General features: G+C 31.4%; 6 protein-coding genes and 3 pseudogenes across 9 annotated transcripts, besides 3 other annotated features; 3 read left to right on the top strand and 6 right to left on the bottom strand.

Moving 5' to 3' along the window:
- Window positions 1-4,784: part of a mobile genetic element that runs on past the window's edge.
- TVAGG3_0815230 lies at window positions 37-1,270 on the bottom strand (annotated as a pseudogene). Its single transcript has one exon. A coding segment is annotated over exon 1 (1,234 nt).
- Window positions 3,243-3,653, bottom strand: TVAGG3_0815220 (protein of unknown function, DUF4106 family; the record flags this gene model as incomplete). Its single annotated transcript, XM_051247807.1, has 1 exon — window positions 3,243-3,653. One exon carries the CDS (start codon window positions 3,651-3,653, stop codon window positions 3,243-3,245), a length of 411 nt encoding a protein of 136 aa, XP_051083282.1.
- A 441-nt stretch (window positions 4,785-5,225) lies between the features above and the next one.
- On the bottom strand, window positions 5,226-6,218 carry TVAGG3_0815200 (annotated as a pseudogene). Its single transcript has one exon. A coding segment is annotated over exon 1 (993 nt).
- Window positions 6,219-8,628: 2,410 nt separating this feature from the next.
- TVAGG3_0815190 (attachment subunit-related family) lies at window positions 8,629-9,687 on the top strand (the record flags this gene model as incomplete). The annotated part of the gene is made up of 1 exon (XM_051247806.1): window positions 8,629-9,687. One exon carries the CDS (start codon window positions 8,629-8,631, stop codon window positions 9,685-9,687), a length of 1,059 nt encoding a protein of 352 aa, XP_051083281.1.
- Window positions 9,688-9,793: 106 nt separating this feature from the next.
- Window positions 9,794-13,844: a mobile genetic element.
- Window positions 10,392-10,752, bottom strand: TVAGG3_0815180 (MULE transposase domain-containing protein; the record flags this gene model as incomplete). Its single annotated transcript, XM_051247805.1, has 1 exon — window positions 10,392-10,752. A coding segment is annotated over one exon (361 nt), but the record flags the coding sequence as incomplete, so codon positions are not given.
- Window positions 10,916-11,466, bottom strand: TVAGG3_0815170 (MULE transposase domain-containing protein; the record flags this gene model as incomplete). Its single annotated transcript, XM_051247804.1, has 1 exon — window positions 10,916-11,466. A coding segment is annotated over one exon (551 nt), but the record flags the coding sequence as incomplete, so codon positions are not given.
- A 576-nt stretch (window positions 13,845-14,420) lies between the features above and the next one.
- Window positions 14,421-22,802: part of a mobile genetic element that runs on past the window's edge.
- Window positions 17,391-18,220, top strand: TVAGG3_0815150 (DNA/RNA polymerases family; the record flags this gene model as incomplete). Its single annotated transcript, XM_051247803.1, has 1 exon — window positions 17,391-18,220. A coding segment is annotated over one exon (830 nt), but the record flags the coding sequence as incomplete, so codon positions are not given.
- TVAGG3_0815140 (uncharacterized protein) lies at window positions 18,939-19,916 on the top strand (the record flags this gene model as incomplete). The annotated part of the gene is made up of 1 exon (XM_051247802.1): window positions 18,939-19,916. A coding segment is annotated over one exon (978 nt), but the record flags the coding sequence as incomplete, so codon positions are not given.
- TVAGG3_0815130 lies at window positions 21,091-22,015 on the bottom strand (annotated as a pseudogene). The gene has a single exon. A coding segment is annotated over exon 1 (925 nt).

The following is a 22,802-nucleotide window of genomic DNA, read 5'->3' as shown; positions in this document are numbered from 1 at the left end:
CTTTTCTATCGGATAAAAAAATATTTTTTTTAAAATTTACTCATAAAAATTTTTCTTTGTATATACACCATTCTGTACGTCTAAAAGACTTTTGACATTTGCCAAGAATGTACGTTTAGACGCTGTCATATAACCATATTCTTGACAATATTGTTTATACGAATCGTACAATGACCTTTCATCTAAACACTCAAAATCAGTTTCATCTATGAACAGTTCATATACACTCTTGTTTGCTTCTAACAATGTTTGTCTCTCTTCGGTATGTGGAATTTGTCTTGGATTGAACTTTGAAATATCTAATGTCATGAAATATGAGAACAAGTGGTTGTAAAAGTCAGATGTCAAAGTTTCTGCTAAGTCGTCAAAATATTCTGTATCTTGCATATGAGAATCTGACGTTCTGACAACTACATATCTTCTGTCAGAACTTTCTAACTTCATCGGAACAGCATTGTTTGAAACCATAATGAAGTTTGCAACATTTTCACAAACTCTTTGGTCTTTATACTTTCTTTCAACAACTCCAACTTTGTCTGTTATAAGACTCTTCAAAGCATCTGAGTTTAAAACTTTTGTTGTATCTATACTTTGAAGTTCATTGCAAACTATAAGTTTCATATTCTCTATTGAGGAGTTAAACTTGCCACAGATGTTTTCTAAGTTTGTCATATTCGGGTTCGAATAACCTTCTAACAGTTTGCACAAAATATCTGTAAAGAATGTGTTCTTACCAGTTCCTTGTTTTCCAATTATAATGAGAGCAGTTTCATTTTTAGCACTTGGATGTTGTAAGATGTTTGCAAACCAACATAAGATATACTCATAAACCTTTCGTTTCCATTGCATATAATTTCTTTGACATGGTCTAACCAAGCTTCTATAATATTTTCTTTCCATTCTACTTGTTCGTATTTATATCCAGTGAAGATAGAATAGAAGTTTGGAGAAGGTGTATAAACTTTATACCACGAACTGAAAAATCTTCAAGTTTTGACAATAAGATATCCCAAGCATCTAACATCTTCATGCCAACTTGTACAACTTTTATTTTCTTAAGTTTCTGTCTACATTCTTGTTCAGACACTATTGTTGCTCTTGGTTTGTTAAAGACAACATCCCATTCTTTCATGACATAACATTCTGGGGCAGAGTCAACATAAATGACTAAACGTTTCAAATTCTCGACTGCTTTGTTATAGTCTCTAAATGGACACATATTTCTGAATGCTTGGAAGTCATAAAAATCTGAAACATCTATTCTGTACATTTTTATAAAAATAAAAAAAATATTTTTTTTTATTCTTGACTTTGTTGTTCATTTGTTGCATTTGTTGTTCTTGAGCTATTTGTTGTTGAAGTTGTTCTTGTAATACAATACTTTCACCAGTTGCATCTTCCAATTCGAAACTTTCTGCCGTCATTGACAAATACATAGGACATAAAAGTTTTACAGGAACAAAGTTTGCGTCAACTAATGTCAACGTTATACTTGCCAAAGTGTTTGAGTTCACTAAGGTTGAAAATTCTGCATTCGAATGAACAATAGGCAAACCAGCAGAGAAAGTATTGTTTATACGCATAAGTATCTTTTGGTCATAGTAGTTTCTGTCGACATTCGAATAACACTTTGAACCTAAGTTTGAAACAATATATAAAATAGGTGTACTTAAAGTCAATGGAATAGACATTCCTTGTATGACACCTTTTCCTGTTATAGGAAACTGTTGGTAGTAAAAACCAGAAATAAGTTTTGTATTATAGCTCATATTGTTTATAGTAAACTCAGTCGGACATCCAAACATAACGAAACCTGCTCTAGTTGCAGCACATGTTACACCTGTACTTAAAGTATTAAATAAGTCAACAAAACCTGTTGGTGGTATATCTGAGTAAGTATCTTCAAAGGAGTATTTTTTACCATTCACAACAATAAAGTCTTCTGGTGTCAAAAAGCAAAACAGGCTTTAGTCGTCATTGTGTTTAAAGTTAGTTTACAATCGTCCTTGAGGACTTTGTAAGTTTGTTGTTATAGAATTATATGACTCAGGGTTTTTAGTCGTAATAGTATAAACCATTATATCTTCTGCCATTTATATATATTTAAAAGTTTTTCTGAAAGTGGAGAAGAACTTCATCTAAACTTTCACATGGCGTTTCTTGAAGTTCTCTGTCTAAGAAGTTCAAATATTTTGTAAAGACATAGAACTTTCCTTTGTCTACACGAACAAACAAAACAGGGTCTTTCATATCGTTCAAAAGTGTGTAAAGTCCTTTACATGAAATAAAGTCTATATTATTTTTCTTCAAACATCTTTCAAGAAGTTTTGACATTTTTACTTAGCAAATAAATTTTAATGAAATGTTGTGGTCGTCAAATATTTTTATGACGTCTGGGAAACTATACTTTAAGTTCAACGTTTCACCTCCTTTCATAACGTATATCTTGTCAATGACATTATATGAAACACCACAGCAACTAATGTCGGGTTCTATTTCTTTGATGTTTATATCGTCTGCCTCTGTCAAAAGTTTCAATAGTTCTTTCAACTTCATGAGGTGCAATGACATATGAGTTCACTTTTACAGGGTTGTGTTCGACCAAGTTTAACATTATACTTAAAGCTTGACAAATCTTCTCCTGAGTTTTAAGTTTGTCTTTCAGTTGTTGGTAGTCGTTTCGAATATCTGCAACAGAACTTAAGTCTCTGCTAACTTCAGGATATGTTGGTTCTTTTACAGGAACTATTGTTATACCATCTTCGTCTTCGTATGGTTTCCCCACTTCAACATCTCTGTCTTTGACATTGACAACAACACTTTGACTGTTTGTTTGAGTTGGTGAATTTAACTTCACATCTGCCACCGCCATTAAACCTTTTGAAACACTTACGCTTCTATTTTTCGGAAATGACATTTTACTTAGAATAAAAAGATGGACGTATTCGAGTATCTCTTCGAATTGAAGCAGAACAAAGTTTACACACACAAACAATACAAATACATTGACAGAATAGTTCTTTATACAAACAATGGAAATGTTATAGAATAGCAGTCTTTGCTGAACCAAAATATTTTCATAAAGCAAAGAAAGTTGGTATAACTGAAATGGTGAAAGTTCTTGACAGACAAAAATATAACAACAAAACTTACAGATATTTCTAAAGGTAAGTTTATACAATATTATGTCAAAACTGGCGTACTGTCAATATTTGACGGAGAGAAGTCAGTTCAAGAACAACTTACTGACCTGCTGCCAAAATCTGCTCGATGGAAGCTGTCGTTATGCCAATCTGAGGAGCCCCAGCAGGTTTCATCGAACGAATCTTCAAAAGAGCATCTTCCGTGAAAAGTGCTATTGGTTTTGTAAACTTCTTTGCTCTCAATTCATCTGGACCGTCTCTGTCACCAGTATATTGTATTTGTACAGTACCAACAGTTGAAATACCACCCATAAAGTCTTCTGAGTCAGCAAATGGAATGCCAAGCCAAAAGTTTGAACGGTCTCCATTTGTATATTGAGTTTTTTGACCTCCTGTATGAGTCCATACTTTCACATATGGCATAATAGAACTTTGCATTTCAGGGTTAATGGTTGTTGTGAAGTTGTTGTTAAAGTTCATAGCATCTAATGTCAAGTTGTATGACCTCATATCCTCAACTGTAGAATATTCTTCTCTTGGATAATATTTGCCATCTATGTTTATATGATATTTAATACCGGGTTGTAGAAACAAGAATAGTCATTTATAGTTCGTCTGAACAGTACAAACATAGTATCTGCATGTTTCATTGCAGTTGTTAAAGCAATATCTGTTCTTGCACCTGGGTCAGCACTTTGGTTTCCAACTTCACCTGCAAAGTCTTTGACAGATATTTGGTGTATAGGGAACATAAGTGGAACTGCAATATATTTGGCAGCTAAAGCATTTGAAATATCTGGGTCCAACATATAGACTGCAAGTCTGCTTTCTATTCTCTTGCATTCAAACTTTTCGCATGTGAACTTAACTGGGTCCCAAGCATTCCAGCAGCATTGAAATAATAGTTTACTTCAGTGTTGAAGTTTGAGAAACCAAAGTCTAAGTCAACTTTGTCTTTGCAAAAGTCACAGAACTTTGGCTCCACCAGTTCCAGCTAAGTAAGTGAATGGGTCTTGTGTTGGTGCAATGACTAAGTTATTTTTGCTTGGAGTAAGTTCGATAGAAATTTTTCCTGCCCAGTTTGGCAAGTATCTTAAAAACCTGAAGATGAGGAAAGATGACAAAGGAACTCTAAGTTTCAGTTTTACTTTAGCTGCTGCAGTTTCTGCCAGAAAGGTTAACATAAACTCCTGGAACGTTAGGGTCAAGTCTTCTTATTTTCTCAATAGTTGCATACTGGTCTGTTTGTTCTCTAGCTTGTGGTTGTACTGAGTTTCTCAAAGCGAACCATTCATAGTTTGCCCATGTTACTGTTTGAACTAAGTCAGAGTTAGAATATATCTTATATCCCATGAAAACTTCTGGAGCATATTGGTATCCGACATAGAAAATTCCATTGCAACCTTTCTTGTCAGACAACTTGGCAGAAGGTTTTATTTCAATGTCTTGTTCCACGTATAAGAATGAGTTGTCAATAGAAATAATATGAAACCTGTCGCAAGCAATATCTACTGTTGTTGAAGAACCTTCTCCAAACTCACCTACGTTTCCATAAGAAACAGCAGTTGTATATTCGTAAGTTCCAGGAACTATTTCTGACCTTCTAATGGCATTGTCGCATTCGTTATACCATTCGGAAACATTTCCATTCATGGCATCCAAAACTGTTGGCGTTATATTCTGAGCGGCGTACATTTCATATGGTAAAAATATAGAATAGTTGGATTTATATGTCATAATAGAACCCACTCGGACCAAGCTTTACTTTCTTCTGACTCTTCTTTTTCCTTTTATTGCCCTCTGCTTGAAGTTGTTGCATCTTTGCATTATGTTCATCTAGTATGTTGCAAATTTCCCATGTCCTTTTTGCCTTTGGCTCTGGTCGCCCATCTCAGGTAACCTATATCCTAGAAAGAGTTTGTCATAGTTTGTATTTGAGTCTTCGCGTATTGTTTGCATGACTCTTTCCTGAGTTTCCGGTTCAAGCTCTTCAAACAGTGCTTGTCCATATGGAATAAGCTCGTTTCCAAATATATGTTTTTGTAGCCATTCTGGTTTTCTTTCCATGTTACCAATAATCTTTTTGTGAATGGGAAAGCTTTTACCCAATCTTTCAGTCTTGCGTCGTTTATTTCTGTAGTTGGTTTTATTTTGTCAAGGAACATGTTTTTCAATACTAACATTTCATTTGGTACTGTCCATTTGAGTTTTCTTAAATATTCATCCCTTCTCGGTTCATTGTCTGCAAAGTAAGTTTTTATGACATTTTGTAAACTTTCGTTTGCAAGGTCATGTACAATAGGTTCTCTTCCTTCTCTCCCTAACTTTCTTTCTAAACTCTTCACCAAATATACCATCTCTATGGTTCTGTGTAGTTCTTTGAGATAAATGTTCTAGAACGTCAGGTGTTATATTTCCATCAGCCATGTTCATTTCATACTGGTCCAAAATATCTGCATGTTTCATATCTTTCAATGGCATTAAAGCCGCGCTGAAAATACCAGCTATATCTGGTTCACCATTGACTTCCATTGCGTCTACAACTTCTTGGAATTGTGGTTGTAAGTTTATGAACCACCTATCCGGATTAGCTTTATGACCCCATCTCATTGTAGTTCCATCGTCTGCAGAAACAAAAGTAGGTTTGTTTCCATCTTGGTTAGGTTCTGAATGAACTTTAAACAATGTTTCATTTCTATATGTTTTCTTGAAATTTAACCTTTTATTTTCACCGAGTTCATCCGAAGATTGAACGTTAAATGCTCGTAAGTAAAAAGGGTTGTTGTATTTGTGTACATTTTCTTTCAGTTCTTCCATTCTATGCTGAATATTTTCATCTGGTGTTGGAGTCTTTTGTATGTCGGCAAACATTTTTCGATATTCTTCTACTATGTCAGCCGAATTTTTTTTAGACTCTTGGAAATATTCCATATTCTCCGCATACTCTTGTTGAGGGTCAAGATTTTTCGGCTGTTCCAAATCTTCATCTAGTTCTGTGAAGTTAGTTTCCAAAGGAGGGACTTGTTCGTTTCCTTCAGGCTCTTCTAGCTGTTGTTGCTGAACTATTTCTTCCATGTCTGGTTGTATCTGAACTTCTTCCTGTGGAGTTTCTTGTACCTCATCTGCTGGCATTTCATATATTCCGAGACCGTTTTTAACAATTTCCCTATCTACGTCATCCGCATTCATAAGCCTTTTTCTTTCGTTCCGTCTCTATTTTTTACGCGTTTCATGACGAAGTTGAATTATCATTTAGCTCTGACATCAAATATCTCGGAGTAAATTCATCATGTCATTTGGATGATATGCTATTAAATCATATCCCTTAGCGAGCTTGTATTTTCCAGGTTTGAATTATATCCGTTTTGGTGCTGAGCCATAAAGCTAAATAGGTTCGGGTCAGTATTTCCTCCTTGAACTTTCTAATAGCTTCTTTATATCTGTCACTAAAGTCAATAGTATCTGGGAACCATACTTTCTTTAAGCATTTTTAAGAATTCTTGGTTTCCTTGTTCTCTACTTCTTTTATGTCCTTGCTCTGTTTGTGGTTGTTGTTGTGCAGGGTTTTGAACTGTTGGTTGCTGTGTTTGCTGTTGGTTGTGTGTTGTGTGTTGTTTTGGTTGTTGTTGTGGTGCTGGATTTTGAACTGTTGGTTGTTGTGTTGGTTTTGGTGCATGCCTGTGTCTGTGTCCATGTGACGATGTAAATGTTTTAGGTAGTCCTGGTGCAGGTGCTTCTCTTGGAGGGTTTGGTGGTATATAAGTTCCACCAGCTGGCACATATGTTCCATCTGCAGCATAATGTCCTACCTGACTTTTCGTTTTTAAGAAAGCATTTACTAGGTCTGTTTTGGTCTGTTGTAACTCTTTTTTGACTTTCCACAACAGTTGCTCTAACGGCGTCATAGGCACTTTGAACTGCCTGTCTCGTTGCTGCATCTGTTATTTTCGTCATATTTTGTGCTACTTCTCTTAACTCTTTGTCGAAACCTTCAGACTTCAGTTTCTTTCCAGATGAGAAGTCGTTCACTAGTTTCACCTTACTATGAAGAGCTTCGAAGGCGTTCTTAAAGTCAGCATTCATTAAAGCTTCATTTGAACTGTCTTCATCCGCTTGTATTTTTTGTCCTTATTGACCCTATAAGTTGGGCTGCTTTAGCGTTGGCTTGGGCATCTAACCAGTCATTATTAGCTTTTATATATTCTGCGCTTTTCATTGCCTTTTGCATGGCTGCGTCGTTATTTTTACTTTCTTGTGCTAAGTTTTCATACTGTACGGTTTGGTTTTGCAACTGTAAAAGTTTTTCTGCCTTTACATTTGCTTCAACTTCTTTTTTATACTCATCGCTATCCATATATGTCTTCAGGGCTTTTTTTTTATTTCTTCATCTTTCAGTACTTTATATTGAGTAGTATGGTTTTTCAAATTTATAACATCTTGTTCCATTTTTGCTTGCTACTTCTGCTGCTTTTTCTGACACTTTTTTCGCATATTCCTCTGTACTTAGTTCTTTCAGTTGTTCTTCTTTCTTCTTTTTCTCTACGTTTAACTCATTGAGTTTCTTTGTGTGTCTGTCATATTCTAGTTTCTTTTCGTTTTCACTTATTTGTTCTGTATGTCTATGTTTGACTTTTTGACATCTGTTATTTGATTTTTGAGTGAACTCAAATTCATTTGACTTTGAGGGTTATAGCTGTTCCGTCTGCAGCTCCACCATAGCCTGCCATTTTCGCTAAAAGTGCCGCTCTTAAACCTCCACTCTGTGCACCAATAACTCGGTTTAAAAGCATAGGGTTGCTTGACATTTGTTGCAACATAGTGGGGTCATTCATCATTTGTTGTTGCAACTGTTGTTGTGGTGTCAGTTTTACTATTGGATGTTTCAATGCTCTCTTCCTCTTACGTATATTCTTACGTAGCTTACGTGGCATTTTAAGTGAAGTTAAAAAGCGGTTTTTGACAGATGTTTATATGACACTTTTTGTTCAGCACAAAAAACTACTCGGTCAAAGTGTTGTCAGTTTTGTAAAATAACCGTCCTATCTCATTCTATAAGGGAAAAGGCTTCTCAAAGTATACTTCCTTGGAACGCCTGTAACTTTTCCTGTAGCGACGATAGACCCTTACTTGTCCGGACAAAGTTATACTATTTTGAGTGCTCTACAAAAAAGTCAACGGCGACGACTCTCAAAAACCGTTGTGTAAAAAGTTTTACCGTTGGACAAAAAAGTATATATAGAAAACAAAAAACGTTTATAGTTCATTCAATATTTGAGATGGAACGGTTTGCCAACGGTAACTATTAAATAAAATAAAAAAATAGAGGGGGTTACCGTTGACGAAAACGGTTTATTTTAAACTTTTCTATGAGTTCCGAAAAAACAGTTCATTTTTGTCTAATGGAAGACCACAGTAGTAGCATGACTGACAATTCTTTACAAAAGCTCTTTAAAGGTCAAACACTTATATCTCATACTTTACTAGTATGTCCAAAGAGGTTACACAGGTTTCAGTCCAATCAGACTCCAATCAGACACAAATTGAAGCTCAAATTCAACCAAAAGAAACTGCCGAAGTCGAACAAACTACAGAAGCTCAAGTTGTTTCAGTCCAATCAGACTCCAATCAGACACAAATTGAAGCTCAAATTCAACCAAAAGAAACTGCCGAAGTCGAACAAACTACAGAAGCTCAAGTTGTTTCAGTCCAATCAGACTCCAATCAGACACAAATTGAAGCTCAAATTCAACTAAAAACTTACACTCCTACAGAACCAGAAGGTGTCTTCTCATTCTCAACAACAGAAGCAAGATATAGAAGACTCATTGCAGATTATCCAAACAATTTGTCCTTAACAGACAACAATGACTATGATAGATATTTCAAAAGTATAATAAAACCAGTCGAAACATTAGAAAACAAAGTTCAAAACCCGACAGTAATGGTTGACTTTTTCTTGTCGAATTTGCCTTATGTTTCAACTATGATATCTCTTCAAGCAATTGACGAATTCATTATTTGCTGTGAACCAAACTTAAGAGAACAGCTATATGAAACACTCAAAGACTTTCGTCCTTATCCTTTAACTTACAATTGGAAAGAAGATGAAAACAAACACGGTTCTTTCTCCTGGAATCTTTCCATTGTTGCTCCAGCTGGTGTAGCTGCACATCCATTCGAAATATATCCAAAATTGCATTACGAAAACAATATGCATATTATAACAACAGCCGCTTTAGATATTATTGAACGGATACCAGATGGAGAAGAAGTTTCAATAATATCTGTTCAAGCAAACCGAGTTGCAATGCCACTTACAGTATGCAAATTCACTCACTCAAGCAGACAATTCTATCAAAATCTTGAGTTCGTTTTTACTGGCACAGCCAAAATGCTTCTCAAAAAACCAGAACAAACCAAAATAACCATCTTCTTATCTGGTTATTGTGAAGATGAAGACAATTCGGACGAAGAAGAAGAGGAGGAGGAAACAAGCGAAGACTCAGACGATATCCAGTTCATTTCCATCCATAAAAAACATTAAAGCAAACATTTCAGAATAAAAATTTTAATTTTAATCTAAACAAAAATTTCTTATGGGCTAGAAGGGGCGCAGCCCCTGGAAGCCCCACTTCCTTTTTTTTTTTTTTAAATCCATTGACCTAAGGATGTTAAGTTTCTGTTTTTAAAAGTTGATATTTTTTTTAATTTTAAGAAAATTAATAGCATGTTATTAGACAATAGGAGTGTAATGATATTGACTAAACAGAAATGAGAGAATAGAGATATAATTTTGATAAGCAATATTGCGAACAAATTCTGAAGTAAAATCGCGATCAATAATTGAAAATTACGATCATGTACTGAAAAATGACGATCGAATTGAATGAATAGAATTATATCTAAGAAAAAATAAATTGTATTTAGAAGATGAACAAAGAAAGGTGTATGCTAAAAATCATTTAACAATAAATGGAAATAAAACGAAATTGTTAAAAGAAAAAAATGAAAATTGTTAAATAATATATTATTTTTTAGTCATAAGAATAAAAATATAGTAGTTATAAAAGGAATTAGACTTCATATATCAATTCTTTTTCTCTGTAGATGTGGAACGTTTGCTTTTCGATCTCTTTCGATGAACTTGAAAATATAAGTTATTATCGCTGAGAATCCTTTCCGAAATAGGAGCTTTACGTTTAGGAGGATTGTCGGATGAATTTTGTTTTTTATTGTTTGATTTTGTTGTTATGGAAGATTTTTTCTTATTTTTTTCAGAATTTTGCTTGCTATTAACTGAAACTTGTTTTGACGGCCCAACAATAGCATTTGTAGTAGGAAGAATTCCCAATAACGAGCGCATTTTCGATAATTGTTTTTCAATATGATCAAGAAGGTCCAGCTTATGTTCTAGATTACTAGACATTTGATTTGTAGAAGGATGGTTTTGATTTTCTGGTTCTAAATCTGTAGAGTCTGCAATATTTGAATTTTCGGAGCGAATTGGAGCATCTGAACCTTGATTTGTATCGGCTTGCTCAAAATTAGTTTGAATTGGAGTGGATGAATTAAAATCTGGATGATTTAATGTTTCATTAAATAATGCCATAATTTTTTCTCTTTTTTCATTAATAAACTTAGTGATCATTGTATCTTTATCTGTTAGATCGATCGATTTGAGTATATCTGCATCATGAACTGGAATATTTTCGAACAATGAACTCGATTCTATGGAACCATATGGAGAAATCTCGTTCTGAGCCAAAGAAAGATCACTTACGTTGTATTGTTTGATAGAAAAAATTGTTTTCTCAAGTTCTTTTTGAAAGCAGTCAAGAATATAATTTTTGTAGCTATCAGTGATAACGGTTTTTATATGGCGCTCGATCTTCTGGTTATTTTTGATGGCGTTATATTTATCTAATTGGATTTGAGATATCTTCTTAATAGCTTCATAAATGTTTGGATGTTTTAACGAAGAAAATTCTGAATGCATACTCTCGAGGCAATCATTAGTGAATATTGCAGTTGCATTATTATATTGAGATATTAAATTGTAGTGCGGCAACCAAACTTTGTTGAAATAATCAATATAATCTTTGATCGAATCAACTTTATTTTGATTAATTATATGCATTGTAAGTACAAATTCTTCATGAGACATGAATGGAGTAATAGAATATAGCTTAAATAAAGAATTTTGTAAAGTATTGAAATTTTTTGTATAAAGTGCTACAAGTTTCCTGTGTAAAGCTTGTTTGAAATGAAATAGGCATCCAATTATACGGACTTTAGGGAAAATTTGTTGAAGTGCCTCTATCATTCCCTTTTCAAAATCACAATGAATTTGAATTAGCTTTGAAAATTGAATACCCTTGACAGTAAAAATATATTCAAATGCCTTCTTATAAGATTCAAATGTGCGGTTTTTCATGAATATAAATAAAAGTGGTAGATATTGATTTGTTGAAGGTTCACAAATCATAATTGTTAGCATCTGTCCTTTTTGAAAATGTTTTGGTGTAATTTTAAAAGTTCCATCGCAAAATAAATCTGTGGCTTCTTTTGCAAATTGAATTGCCTTCTCAAAACCAAAAAACATCGTCTCACAATTTGCTTGAAAATCATGGCCAATGAAAAACTGCTCGCCATTTATTAAAAAAAATTAGCAATTTCATCGTCTGTAATTTTTTCTCCAACAGAAAATTTTCTGGACTTATTATAAACTTCCCTGACCAATGAATCTTTAATTAATGGGTTTTCATCAGTACCAACAGCAAGTTCTGTCATAAATTTTTTAATCTGCTGAAAAGTGCCGTTGTCTTCAGAAAATTTTGCCATTGCCTTATTGTATATTTCTGTCAGAGTCATTGATTTATGAAGATCATTTTTTTCATTTTGTAACTTTTTAAATTGTCTGCATTCGGGTATATGTTCCTTTTGTAAATCTTCGGAAACTGAACTGTTCTCAATTTTAACTAAATAACGTGCTTGACAAGAATGATCGATGCAACGGTAGTAACGTTCAATATTATTTGAATTAATAATATTTGTATGATCATGCGAATAAAGCATATCTTTGCGAACAATTGTATCAGGATATTTTCCAGTAACTGCGGGAATATTTTTAACTGCAATATAACTAAAATATCTTCTGACAGCTTTAGATTCATTTTCGGCGTATTTAATATTAAAATATTGAAGAACTTGTTTGATTATATTCGTTTTTTCATCTCTCGATGTTGATTTTTGGTATTTATCAGATTGTTCCCTGATAAATATTTTATTTTCGTCTGTAAAGTTTGCTCTTTTTTGATTAAATATAGATGATTTTCCCATTAAAAAATGAAATGATGCAAAATTTACGAAAACCGTTCGAAAATTGAATCAAAAATGAAAAGTAATACTTAAATGAGGAATTCTTTGAGATATTGGTCTTAGATTGAATGTAGCGTCATTCTTATATAGAATATATATTCATATCATCGGAAATATGATAAAAAGCATATAATAAATGTCAAAAAAGTGAACAAATAAGCAAAGATATTTTTTAAAAAACAATGAAAAGTAATACTTAAATGAGGAATTCTTTGAGATATTGGTCTTAGATTGAATGTAGCGTCACAAATTTCACAAATATAATTTACTATACAATTTTATTCATTTTTTTAAAATGGCTGACGACAGTCTGTATCAACTAACTCAACTAGTCAAGCATAATGATTATTCTTCGGATTCATTAAATCAACTTTATCAATGCATAAGTACAATGACAGAAAGATCAATTGGATGCTTGAATTGGGATAAATTTTTCAAAAAAATCACAGTGACTGATGAAGTTCTTTTACATTTTTTAGCATCCGTTTTAAACATTGAAAAGATATCAGAATGTTTCAAGGATTCTATTTTTTATCACAATATTAATCTTGAAAAATTCAGTAATTTAACTGAAACAGAACAACAAACAATTTTAAATTCCTACAAAGCGGATAAATTTACATATTACATAATGTGCTCACAAATTGTAAAATCAAACTGGAACAATTTATCCCAAACTTTAGTTAATATTGCAAATCAATATTTGCCATTTTTAGATGAAGAAAAGCAAATATATATATTTACTGAAATAACTGGCAATTATCAAAATTTTGAAATTTCAGTTGCAAACTTGTTACTTTTTATGAAAACAATGAAGAAAAATTAAGCAACTGTTTTAATTTAACATTGTTCCAGCAAATTTATTCCAAAAATGGAATCGAGCAAATGATATTTTTTGCTGCAAATACAATTTGTTGCAATAACACTTCTATCAATTTTTACAATCTCCTTGAAATTGAAGAAATGAATCCATTTGATTTTTTTTATTTCTCAATTCAATATAAAGAGATATTAAATTGCGATGATTTTCCAAAAGTTACAGAAGTAATCACAGGTTTAATCTCAGCTTCAAATATTAATGCTATTATGCGAATTTGCCAAAAAATTTTGGATAAAATTACATTTTATAAATGTAATTATTGCCATATTACCTCAATATGGAATTTTATCACAAATGCAGCAATAATTCTTCCTGATGAAGATTTATTAATCAAATTATTAAAATTCATAGAAAAAACAGAAAAAGCAACAGATGAATTATTCGAACCGGAGAATGATTTGGGTTTCTATGAATATTTAAATTCGATTTTCTCAGATATTACAAGTAGTATATGTTGAAGGGTTTAGTGACTTTTTTTGTTACATCTATATATAGACGATGCATTAAAATATATTTATTTATAAATCATTTAAAAAATTAACATTAATTTTAAAATAATTTATTTTTTATTCTTTTATAAAAGAAGCTATATATAGATGATGTCAGATATTCCGCGATTAATTAAACATTGTTTAAATCCTGAATGGAATCAATGGAGTCATAATCAAAGACCTCATAAACGAGTAAAAGATTCACTACCATAATGAAATAAAAATTTTTTTTAAAAATAAACTTTAAAAATTCATGTCTTACATTTTTGAATAATTTATTTTTTTAATTCGTAAGAAATGAACGTCAAAACTAACAACGTTAAAAAATTAGGATTCACAAATGAGGAAATAATGGATATATTAGAGGAGGTAGGTTATGAAGTTAATAAATATTATTTAAGAAATTGTCAAAAATTTGCCGAGTTATTAAATGATTTAGATTATGATGGAAAAATGAATAAAGATGATGTTATAAATTTCTTATATCCCACATCTGAAGAAGAAAAACCTAAAGAACCTGATGTTTTCCCTGAATCTTATGAAGAACGAATTAAAGATGATGAATACGATGAAATTGAAAGACTGGAAAAAATAAGAGATGAAATAGATGAAAAAATTAAGGAATTAAGAGAAGTTGAAAAATATAATGAAAATGAAGTAGAGGGTTTAATGAATATCCCAGCTTCAGAATCAGAAGTACAGAAATCTCATGAAGAAAGATATAAAAATTATGTCTCAGAATCAACACAAAATTTATTAGATGGTGAAATAGACGAAACACTTTCAGAAGAAGGTACTAAATTTATTCGTAAACATAAGTTACAATTTATTGATAATGAAGGATACCCCTGTATCCTACTTTCACCACCTTTAGATTCCGAAATTCAAAAAAGCTCTTAAAAACGTGACGTATGCAACTAATACGATTAAGAAAGAAGATCATGATATTTACACAAATTATTATTTAAATAAATGCACAGGTGTTGATAAAGTTTTTGATTTATTAGATAAAATATCAAAAGAAACCATTGGAACATATAAAATTTTATGTGATTGCGGTTTCATTATTGAAGATACCAATAATGTTTCATATGAAAGAACAGCACCGAAGGATGACGAAGTTGAAAGGTCTATACCATTCGTTATTAAGAATATAAAAGATATGAAAACGTATAAGCATTATATTTATTCATTTATTTCAGAAAAAATGGAAGCAACCCATAAAACATCTTCTCATCATTTTATAGCTATTCATACATTCCTTTTCAAAGTTGTGAAATTAAATAAGACAGGAATTAGATTTAATGTATCAGGGTACGCATTCTTGAGTAAATTAAAATGTATTCGTCACGTCGCAGATGATAAAAATTTATGTGTTCTTAATTCATTTTATGGGCTTTAAAAAATAAACTTTTTTTTTAATTTTTTATTCTTACATAAATGAACAAAAACGGAACAGCTAAAATGAATGATAATCAAATTAGAGCAGAAGGTAGAAGGTTATTTAAACGCTTCTATAACATTCCTGATGGTGTTAATCCTAAAACTCGTAGAAGCTATTTAAATGAAGCAATAGATGCATATGAAGGGTTTGACATTTCATCAGAAAGTGAGAGATTAGCAGAATGTTAAATGTTAATATTGATTTCTATTATTGTGATCCTCAACCAGAAGACGTGGACATAAATAAGGTAGACTTTCCATTAGTGGAATCAATAATGATAGATCCAGAATTTGAAACAGTAAATATTTTATTAACACAGAGTCCATGTGGAAAACTTCACGCTGACAGAATAAAGACGTTGAAGCACTCACCGGCTATAAAGTTTGTCCATATTGTAAAGAAGAAGTTTATTCTATCCGTGATGATCCAGAAAGGAAAAACCAAAGAAGATTTTTAAAGCATTGTGAGAAATGTAAAGAAAATAATGGAGATTAATTCAAGACGTTCAATTGCAAAAGACCCACAGCAACCATATGCACCACATATTACGAAACAGAAGATATATCAGTGGTTATTAGCTCACAATTTGCAGAATATTATCAACCGACAAGATATTATATTACTTTTGACTTTGAAACATTAGAGACTAAAGAAGAATTACAACTTTCTGAGTGTGCAACTTTGAACGCTTACTTAAAACCATTCATGGTATCATCAACGTTAAATTAAACGATAAAACATATACGAGGAATTTTTGCTTAACTTCGAGTGATTCTTTTATTTCTGATTGGATTGAGTTTTTATTTTCAACCTGTTCATTAGTTGCTAATCAAATATGAACAATACAATGAATTATTGAAGTCGCAAACGGCGGGGACTTTGTCCCATACATTAAATGAAAAACAGAAGGAAGCATTTAAAGAACTTCTAGATGAGGAATTCAATAAAGTGAATATCATAGGTTTTAATTCGGGAAAGTTTGATTTAAATTTAATTCTTCGTGATTTAAACACTGCAAAATGGAAAATAAAATCAATGCTGGGTTCATCTTCACAATTTAAGCAAATCATTGTAAAGAAAACAAACGTTCCATATGAATTGAGATTTATTGACATCAGAAATTATATAGCGGGTGGGACATTAGACCAATTCACTCAAGATTTCGGAAACAATAAATCACGTGTTAAATCCTTTTTCCCTTATCAATTCATACATGGGAAAATTACGAAGAAGAATTATATAAAGAGGAACCATTCACGAAAGATTCATTTTATTCAGCATTAACTCAAGAAACTATATCAGATAGTGATTATCAAATATATCTCAATGATGCTAAAAATTTTAAGAATAGATTAGAATATTTTATTCATTATTGCAATAAAGATGTTGAAATTATGATTGACCCAATCGATAAAATTATTGAAGAAACATTTGTTTATAAAATTGATATGCTTCATAATCTTTCTTTATCATCGAATGCTTCAATGATTCGTTACGCTTTAGCATATAAAGACTTTAATCCTAATGAAAAATATCCTGAGGAAGAGATAGAATCAAGTTTTGAATTAACGAAAAAGTATTGGAAATATAAAATTGAATCATATAAGAAACAAGATGAAAAAGCAGAAAGGGATACTAAAAATAATGTTTCAATGGATGATTTTCAATACTATCACGATTTAATCCTTTCATCTAAATGCAAAATGTGTGGTAAAGCGTTTACATATGCAAATAAACCAACATTGGATAGAATCGATAATGAAAAACCACATACCAAAGAAAATTGTCAGTTAATGTGTTGTTATTGCAATGTCGTAAAATCAAATAAAGATGAAGATGTTCAACGTTTAAGAATCAATTTAAGAAATTATGCATTAAAAAAAATTTACCAATGACTTTAGATTCAGTTGAAGCTTATCACATTCTCCGTAATGGAATTACTGGTGGTTTCAAATGTTCAACATAGAGTAAATCTTAAAGGAATCACGCACATTAATAAACTTTCATATAGTCCAGAAACTAAAACTGTATCAAATGAGGACACTTCCAACATCATGACTCATTTCGTTGGTGTTGATTTTAATTCATTATATCCTTCATCATTTTCATCTAATCCTCATGATTTCATTCAATATACTGACCATAAAATGTATATGCCGGGAAGATTGAATGGTGTTATCATTTGTGATACAGCAACAAAGAAAGCAAAAGCACTGGGAATAATTAAGAAGAAAAATACTTTATTCGTGGCTGAAGTAAAGGGTCACATTGATGAAAAATACATTAATGATTACATAAACTTTTTACCGATAATAAGAAACTTAGATATTATCACAGATGAAAAAACAATTGGCAGTTTTATGTATAATTACATGAAATCAAACAATCTACCAGTTGACCAGAAACAGAGGAAATTAACTCAGTTAGCATCAACACACAACCAATATCAACCATTTTCTTCTTATTATCTTTGGTATCTAATAGACAGATTTCATTTTATCATCGATGATATTCAATCAATTTTAACATTTACGAAAAACACTTGTTTTAATGAATTTGCGAACGAATTTATGAACGAAAGACAAAAGGCTGAATTAGAAGGAAATAAAGGAAAAAGTTTATTTTGCAAGATTTCACTTAATGGATCATATGGTTACGATGCAATGAATACACAAAATTACGCAAAGACTAAAATAATGAATGCACAGAAGGCACGCGTTGCATGTATGTCAAATAAGTTTAAAAACATAAGAGAAATAGGTGAAGATACATATCAAGTGATGCTTAAAGATAGATTTTATAGATGTGATACATGTTTACAAGAGGCATTCTTCACTTTAGATAACGCAAAATACTGGTATTTAGTTTTCATTTATGATTTTATGTATAAATGCATGGATGTTAATCGTTTTCATTTCATTGAAGGTGATACTGATTCATCTTATTGGGCAATCGCTGGCGACCCAAATCTTCCTAACACTCAAGCATTTCAGGCGATTGTAACCGATAAAAAATTTTATGATAAAAACATTTTCAAATTCGCACCATTTGATTTCTTCTGTTTTGATGAGAAATTTAAACCTAAATTAAAGAATAAAGCTGAAGAAAAAGCACATGAGAAGAAGTTATTGGGTTTAGCAATTGAGAAACAAGGTGATAACATGGTTGCTTTATGCCCTAAGTGTTATACATCATTCAACGGTTCAATTGATGGAAGTGATTTTAAAAAGATTGCACAAAAAATGAAAGGTGTTAGTTTACGACAAAATAAACAATTAACACCTAAAAATTATTTGGATATAATAAATGATAAAGTTATTTTCGATGGTCAGAATATTAATTTACAACTTAAAAACGGGTTGATGACTCGCTTAACAATGGGTAAGACTGCATTAACAGGAGCACACACTAAGGCTGTATGTTGTGAAAATGGATGTTGTATGCCATTTATTTAATACAATTTAAAATTTTATTTTTAATAAAATGCCACAGAAGAGACAAAAGGAACCGTTAATGATGCGATTCAATATGTAAATAATGGTTTTGATACTATGATTCAAAGAGGTGGGCACCCTTAAAACATTTATTTTATTTTTATATAAATGGGTAACACGGATTTAAAAAATTTAATTTATGATTTAGTACTTAATCAAAATTTTCTTAATTATTATGAATTAAAATCATATCTCCAAAAACATAATAACAATATAACGGGTGATGATATGGATTATTATTATCCATATTATAAAAATGAAATTTTGAAATATCATGATAAAATAATTTCTAAAATTAAAGACAAAATTAAAAATAATGAATATACAAAGGAAAAAACTAAATCACAACTTAAACAGTTGAAAGATTTCAAAAATAAAGTATTAACAGAAGAAGATATTGATGAATTATATAAATTATATAATCCTGAGCCGCAAAAACCAAAGGAACAAAAACAAAAGGTGCAAAACGCCCAGGTCCTTCAGACCATAAATGAAGCACAAGCTTTAATTTATGATTCATTAGTTAAATCATATTCAGCCCGACTTTTAAATGAAGATCAACTTTTGGAATTCATCCTTCAACATAAACTCGAAGCGGGAAAGTATATCAAAACTTTATATACAGCATATTTAAAACAAATGAATAGAATACATCCAGAATTAATGAAGGGAGGAATGAAATCTAAAACTTCATCATCCAAAATCAAAGCAGATAAAATTAAACCACTTGCAACACCAAAACCTCCAATGGTAGTACCTCCTCCTCCTTCAGTTAATCCTTCATCATTCACTTTATTATATCCATTTCAAACATTAAAGAAGCAAAAAGATTTTAAAAAGGATTTCAAGATATTAAATAAACCAATTGACCCGAAAATTCAACCGTTAAAGGAAAAATTTAGTCGCCCTTCATTTGCTCCATATCCATATTCATACGAAATCGATCATCTGGAATATTCAAAAGGAAACGTTACTTATTTATTTGCCATTAACATTAACACTAGATATTTATATTGCATTCCAGTGAAAGGGAAAACAGAACAGGAAACAAGAAGAGCTATACAATACTTACTAGATCATGAAAGAGTAGATAATATCAGGGGTGATGGTGATAAAGGATTTCAGGCAGCTATGATTCATTATTTCCCACAAATTAATTTTTACTTTTCATCCTCTCCATATACGTTTCATAATAAAATAGTTGATGCGGTAATGAGAACTCTTAGAGATGCGTTAGGGGTTAACGGTCGGATATACTGGGATGGAAATCATGACTCCATCATACAGCAGTTAGTATATTATTACAATAATACATGGCATAGAACTATAAACATGAAACCAGTGGAAATGAAAAATGATATTTCAAAAGAATGGGAATATATTAGAAAGCAAATGGAAAGGTTAAATGATGTTAAACGTGAACAAATTAATTCGGGGCTCATGAATTTTAAACAAGGGGATAAAGTTTTGATTCATCTCGATTATGGAAAAACTGATAAATCAATGACAAAAAGAAGACGAAGATTTGACACAATAGCTGAATTTATTAGATATATTAACGGCAATGCATTAGTTGAAGTTGACAATAAATTAATAGAAATTCCGATTTATTTTATTACTCCATTATATTTAAATAATATTTAATTTTTTTATTTCGTAAGAAATGAGTGACAACAAAGCAGCCAAGAGTCCTGATTCAATTAAGATTCAGAGTCCAGACAATGAATATAAAAAGAAACTAAACAGAATTAATTCAAAAATATGCTATTACAAAAAGAACCGCAATGCGGTGGGGCTGATGCCCATAAAACTAAAGGAACTGAGAATGATAAAAGAGGAAAGAAAATAATCGAAAAATTAGAAACTTACCGTTCAATCCTTAAACTGAGTGAAGCAAAAATAAAAGAATTTAATAGAATAAATAAATTGATTGGAAGAGATGAATTTAATAAAGATGAATTTTTAAACTCTATCCAAATTTAATTTTTATTCCTCTTCGACAACGTCTCTTCGAGACGATGGTGTCATTACGTCACCATGTGTCACCAGGTTAATTAACTTCTCTTAAAATTACTGACAACATGACATTTTGACAACAGGTACGAAAGGAGGAAGGCATTTATGAATTATTTTTGAATAACTGAAGGTGTCACTACGTCACCATGTGTCACCAGGTTAATTAACTTCTCTTAAAATTACTGACAACATGACATTTTGACATCACAGCAGGATTAATGCAAAAATAAATTCAAATCATACTTTAAAAGCTTCATTTACAGGTATTTCATCGTCAGTAAATGAATCCTCATTATCGTTTGGTTCAACCTGTTTATATAATCCTTTCATTTCTTCTTTCAAAACATAACACCATGTTTGTTTACCATCTATTCTTCTCTGTTTCCTATCACATTTATCCTTAATGCTCATTTGAAAGTTTTTGTCTTTCATGTCTGATGGTTTGCAGCATAGAGCATTTTTACACGTCATACCTGCACACAATTCATCATAATGTGTATTTATCCATACATCTAAAGGATTTGTTGATAATTCTATTAAATCTTGTTTGGCTTCAGTCATCGGTATGATTCGTACATTAAATGATGAAAGGTCATATTGCATAAAATATGTTAAAAGGTTATCATAAAATTCCTTTGTGCATGAATCCATTAAATTCTTGAAGTAATCAAATTGACCCTTAAATTTACCATTAACTCTTAAAACTACGTATCTTCTGTCTCCGACTTCAATTTTGACAGGGTAAACGTTATTAGTTACGAAAATGAAATTAGCAACATTCTGAGCAGTTCTTCTGGGTTGATTCTTTTCATTAATTCTAATCTCATTATCCGTAATAATTGATTTCAAAGCGTTGAAGTTTGCGAGTCTGTCTTCACCTACATTCTTGAGTTCATTAAGTACAAGAAACATTTTATTCTCAACTACTGAGTTGAAATTACCCGTTAGCTCACTTATTTCAGTAATGTTTTTACATGAATAACCGGCGAGAAGTTCAGAAATAATGTCTGTAAATCTGTTTTTACCTGTTCCCTGAAGTCCTTTCAAAATAATTGCTGTTTCATTCTTGATTCCAGGATGTTGAATCATTGATGCAATCCAGCGAGAAGGTATTTATACACTTCATCGTTATTATCACAAATGGCTTCTTTAATGAAATTCATAAACATCTCAATTTTTGAGTAATCTGGTTTTTCGAGAACGTTGTATTTATAACCCTGAAACGTTGAGAAAATATCTGGGGAATCAGATTTAAAGCAAACACCCTTAACGGTTAATGAAGACAATTGATTTAATAGTACATCCCATGCTGTTATGGTTTTACCTTCTTCTTTAAATAATTTAATCATTTTGAGTGACTCTTTCATGCTTGATTGAAGAACGAATGATATTTGATTCATTTTGTCGTGGATGTTGTAATCTTTCTGAATGAAATATTTATTTCCACAATCTACAAAACGGATTACACGTGATAAATCCTCAATTACTTCAGAACTGTTTTTATACTGATGATTTTCAGCCTTGCGTCTAATATCTGTTATCAAAAACAAGTCATCAAGTTTTATATCAAATGTTATTTTTGGCTTACGTAATAAAGGTAAAACGTATTCATCATAATATTCCTTTTGATATAGTTTTAGAATCTTCACTAAAACAAATGGAGAAGTCATTAAATGTGCATATCTACTACGTGCTTTTTCAAAATTACTTTTTGCATTTTCAGTTAAATTGCAGAAGTTATAAACGTTATCGTATGCTTCATTAATTAAATGATTAGGTAACGAATTAATTGCTTGAAACAGTGTGAATAATGTAACTTCTTTTTCTAAATTCATGTTTACACCGTCATTATGTACTTCAAAATCACTGATACCATCAACTATGCTCTGGGCAAGTTTATCGTCAATGTTTACATCTTTGTTTTCATTCATGATAGTCTTTATTTCTTCGTTCTTC

Source organism: Trichomonas vaginalis, chromosome VI (assembly GCF_026262505.1).
Source record: "Trichomonas vaginalis G3 chromosome VI, whole genome shotgun sequence".
Lineage (NCBI taxonomy): Eukaryota > Parabasalia > Trichomonadida > Trichomonadidae > Trichomonas > Trichomonas vaginalis.
Note: the sequence above shows the minus strand (reverse complement) of the source record. Positions and strands in the feature narration are given on the sequence as shown.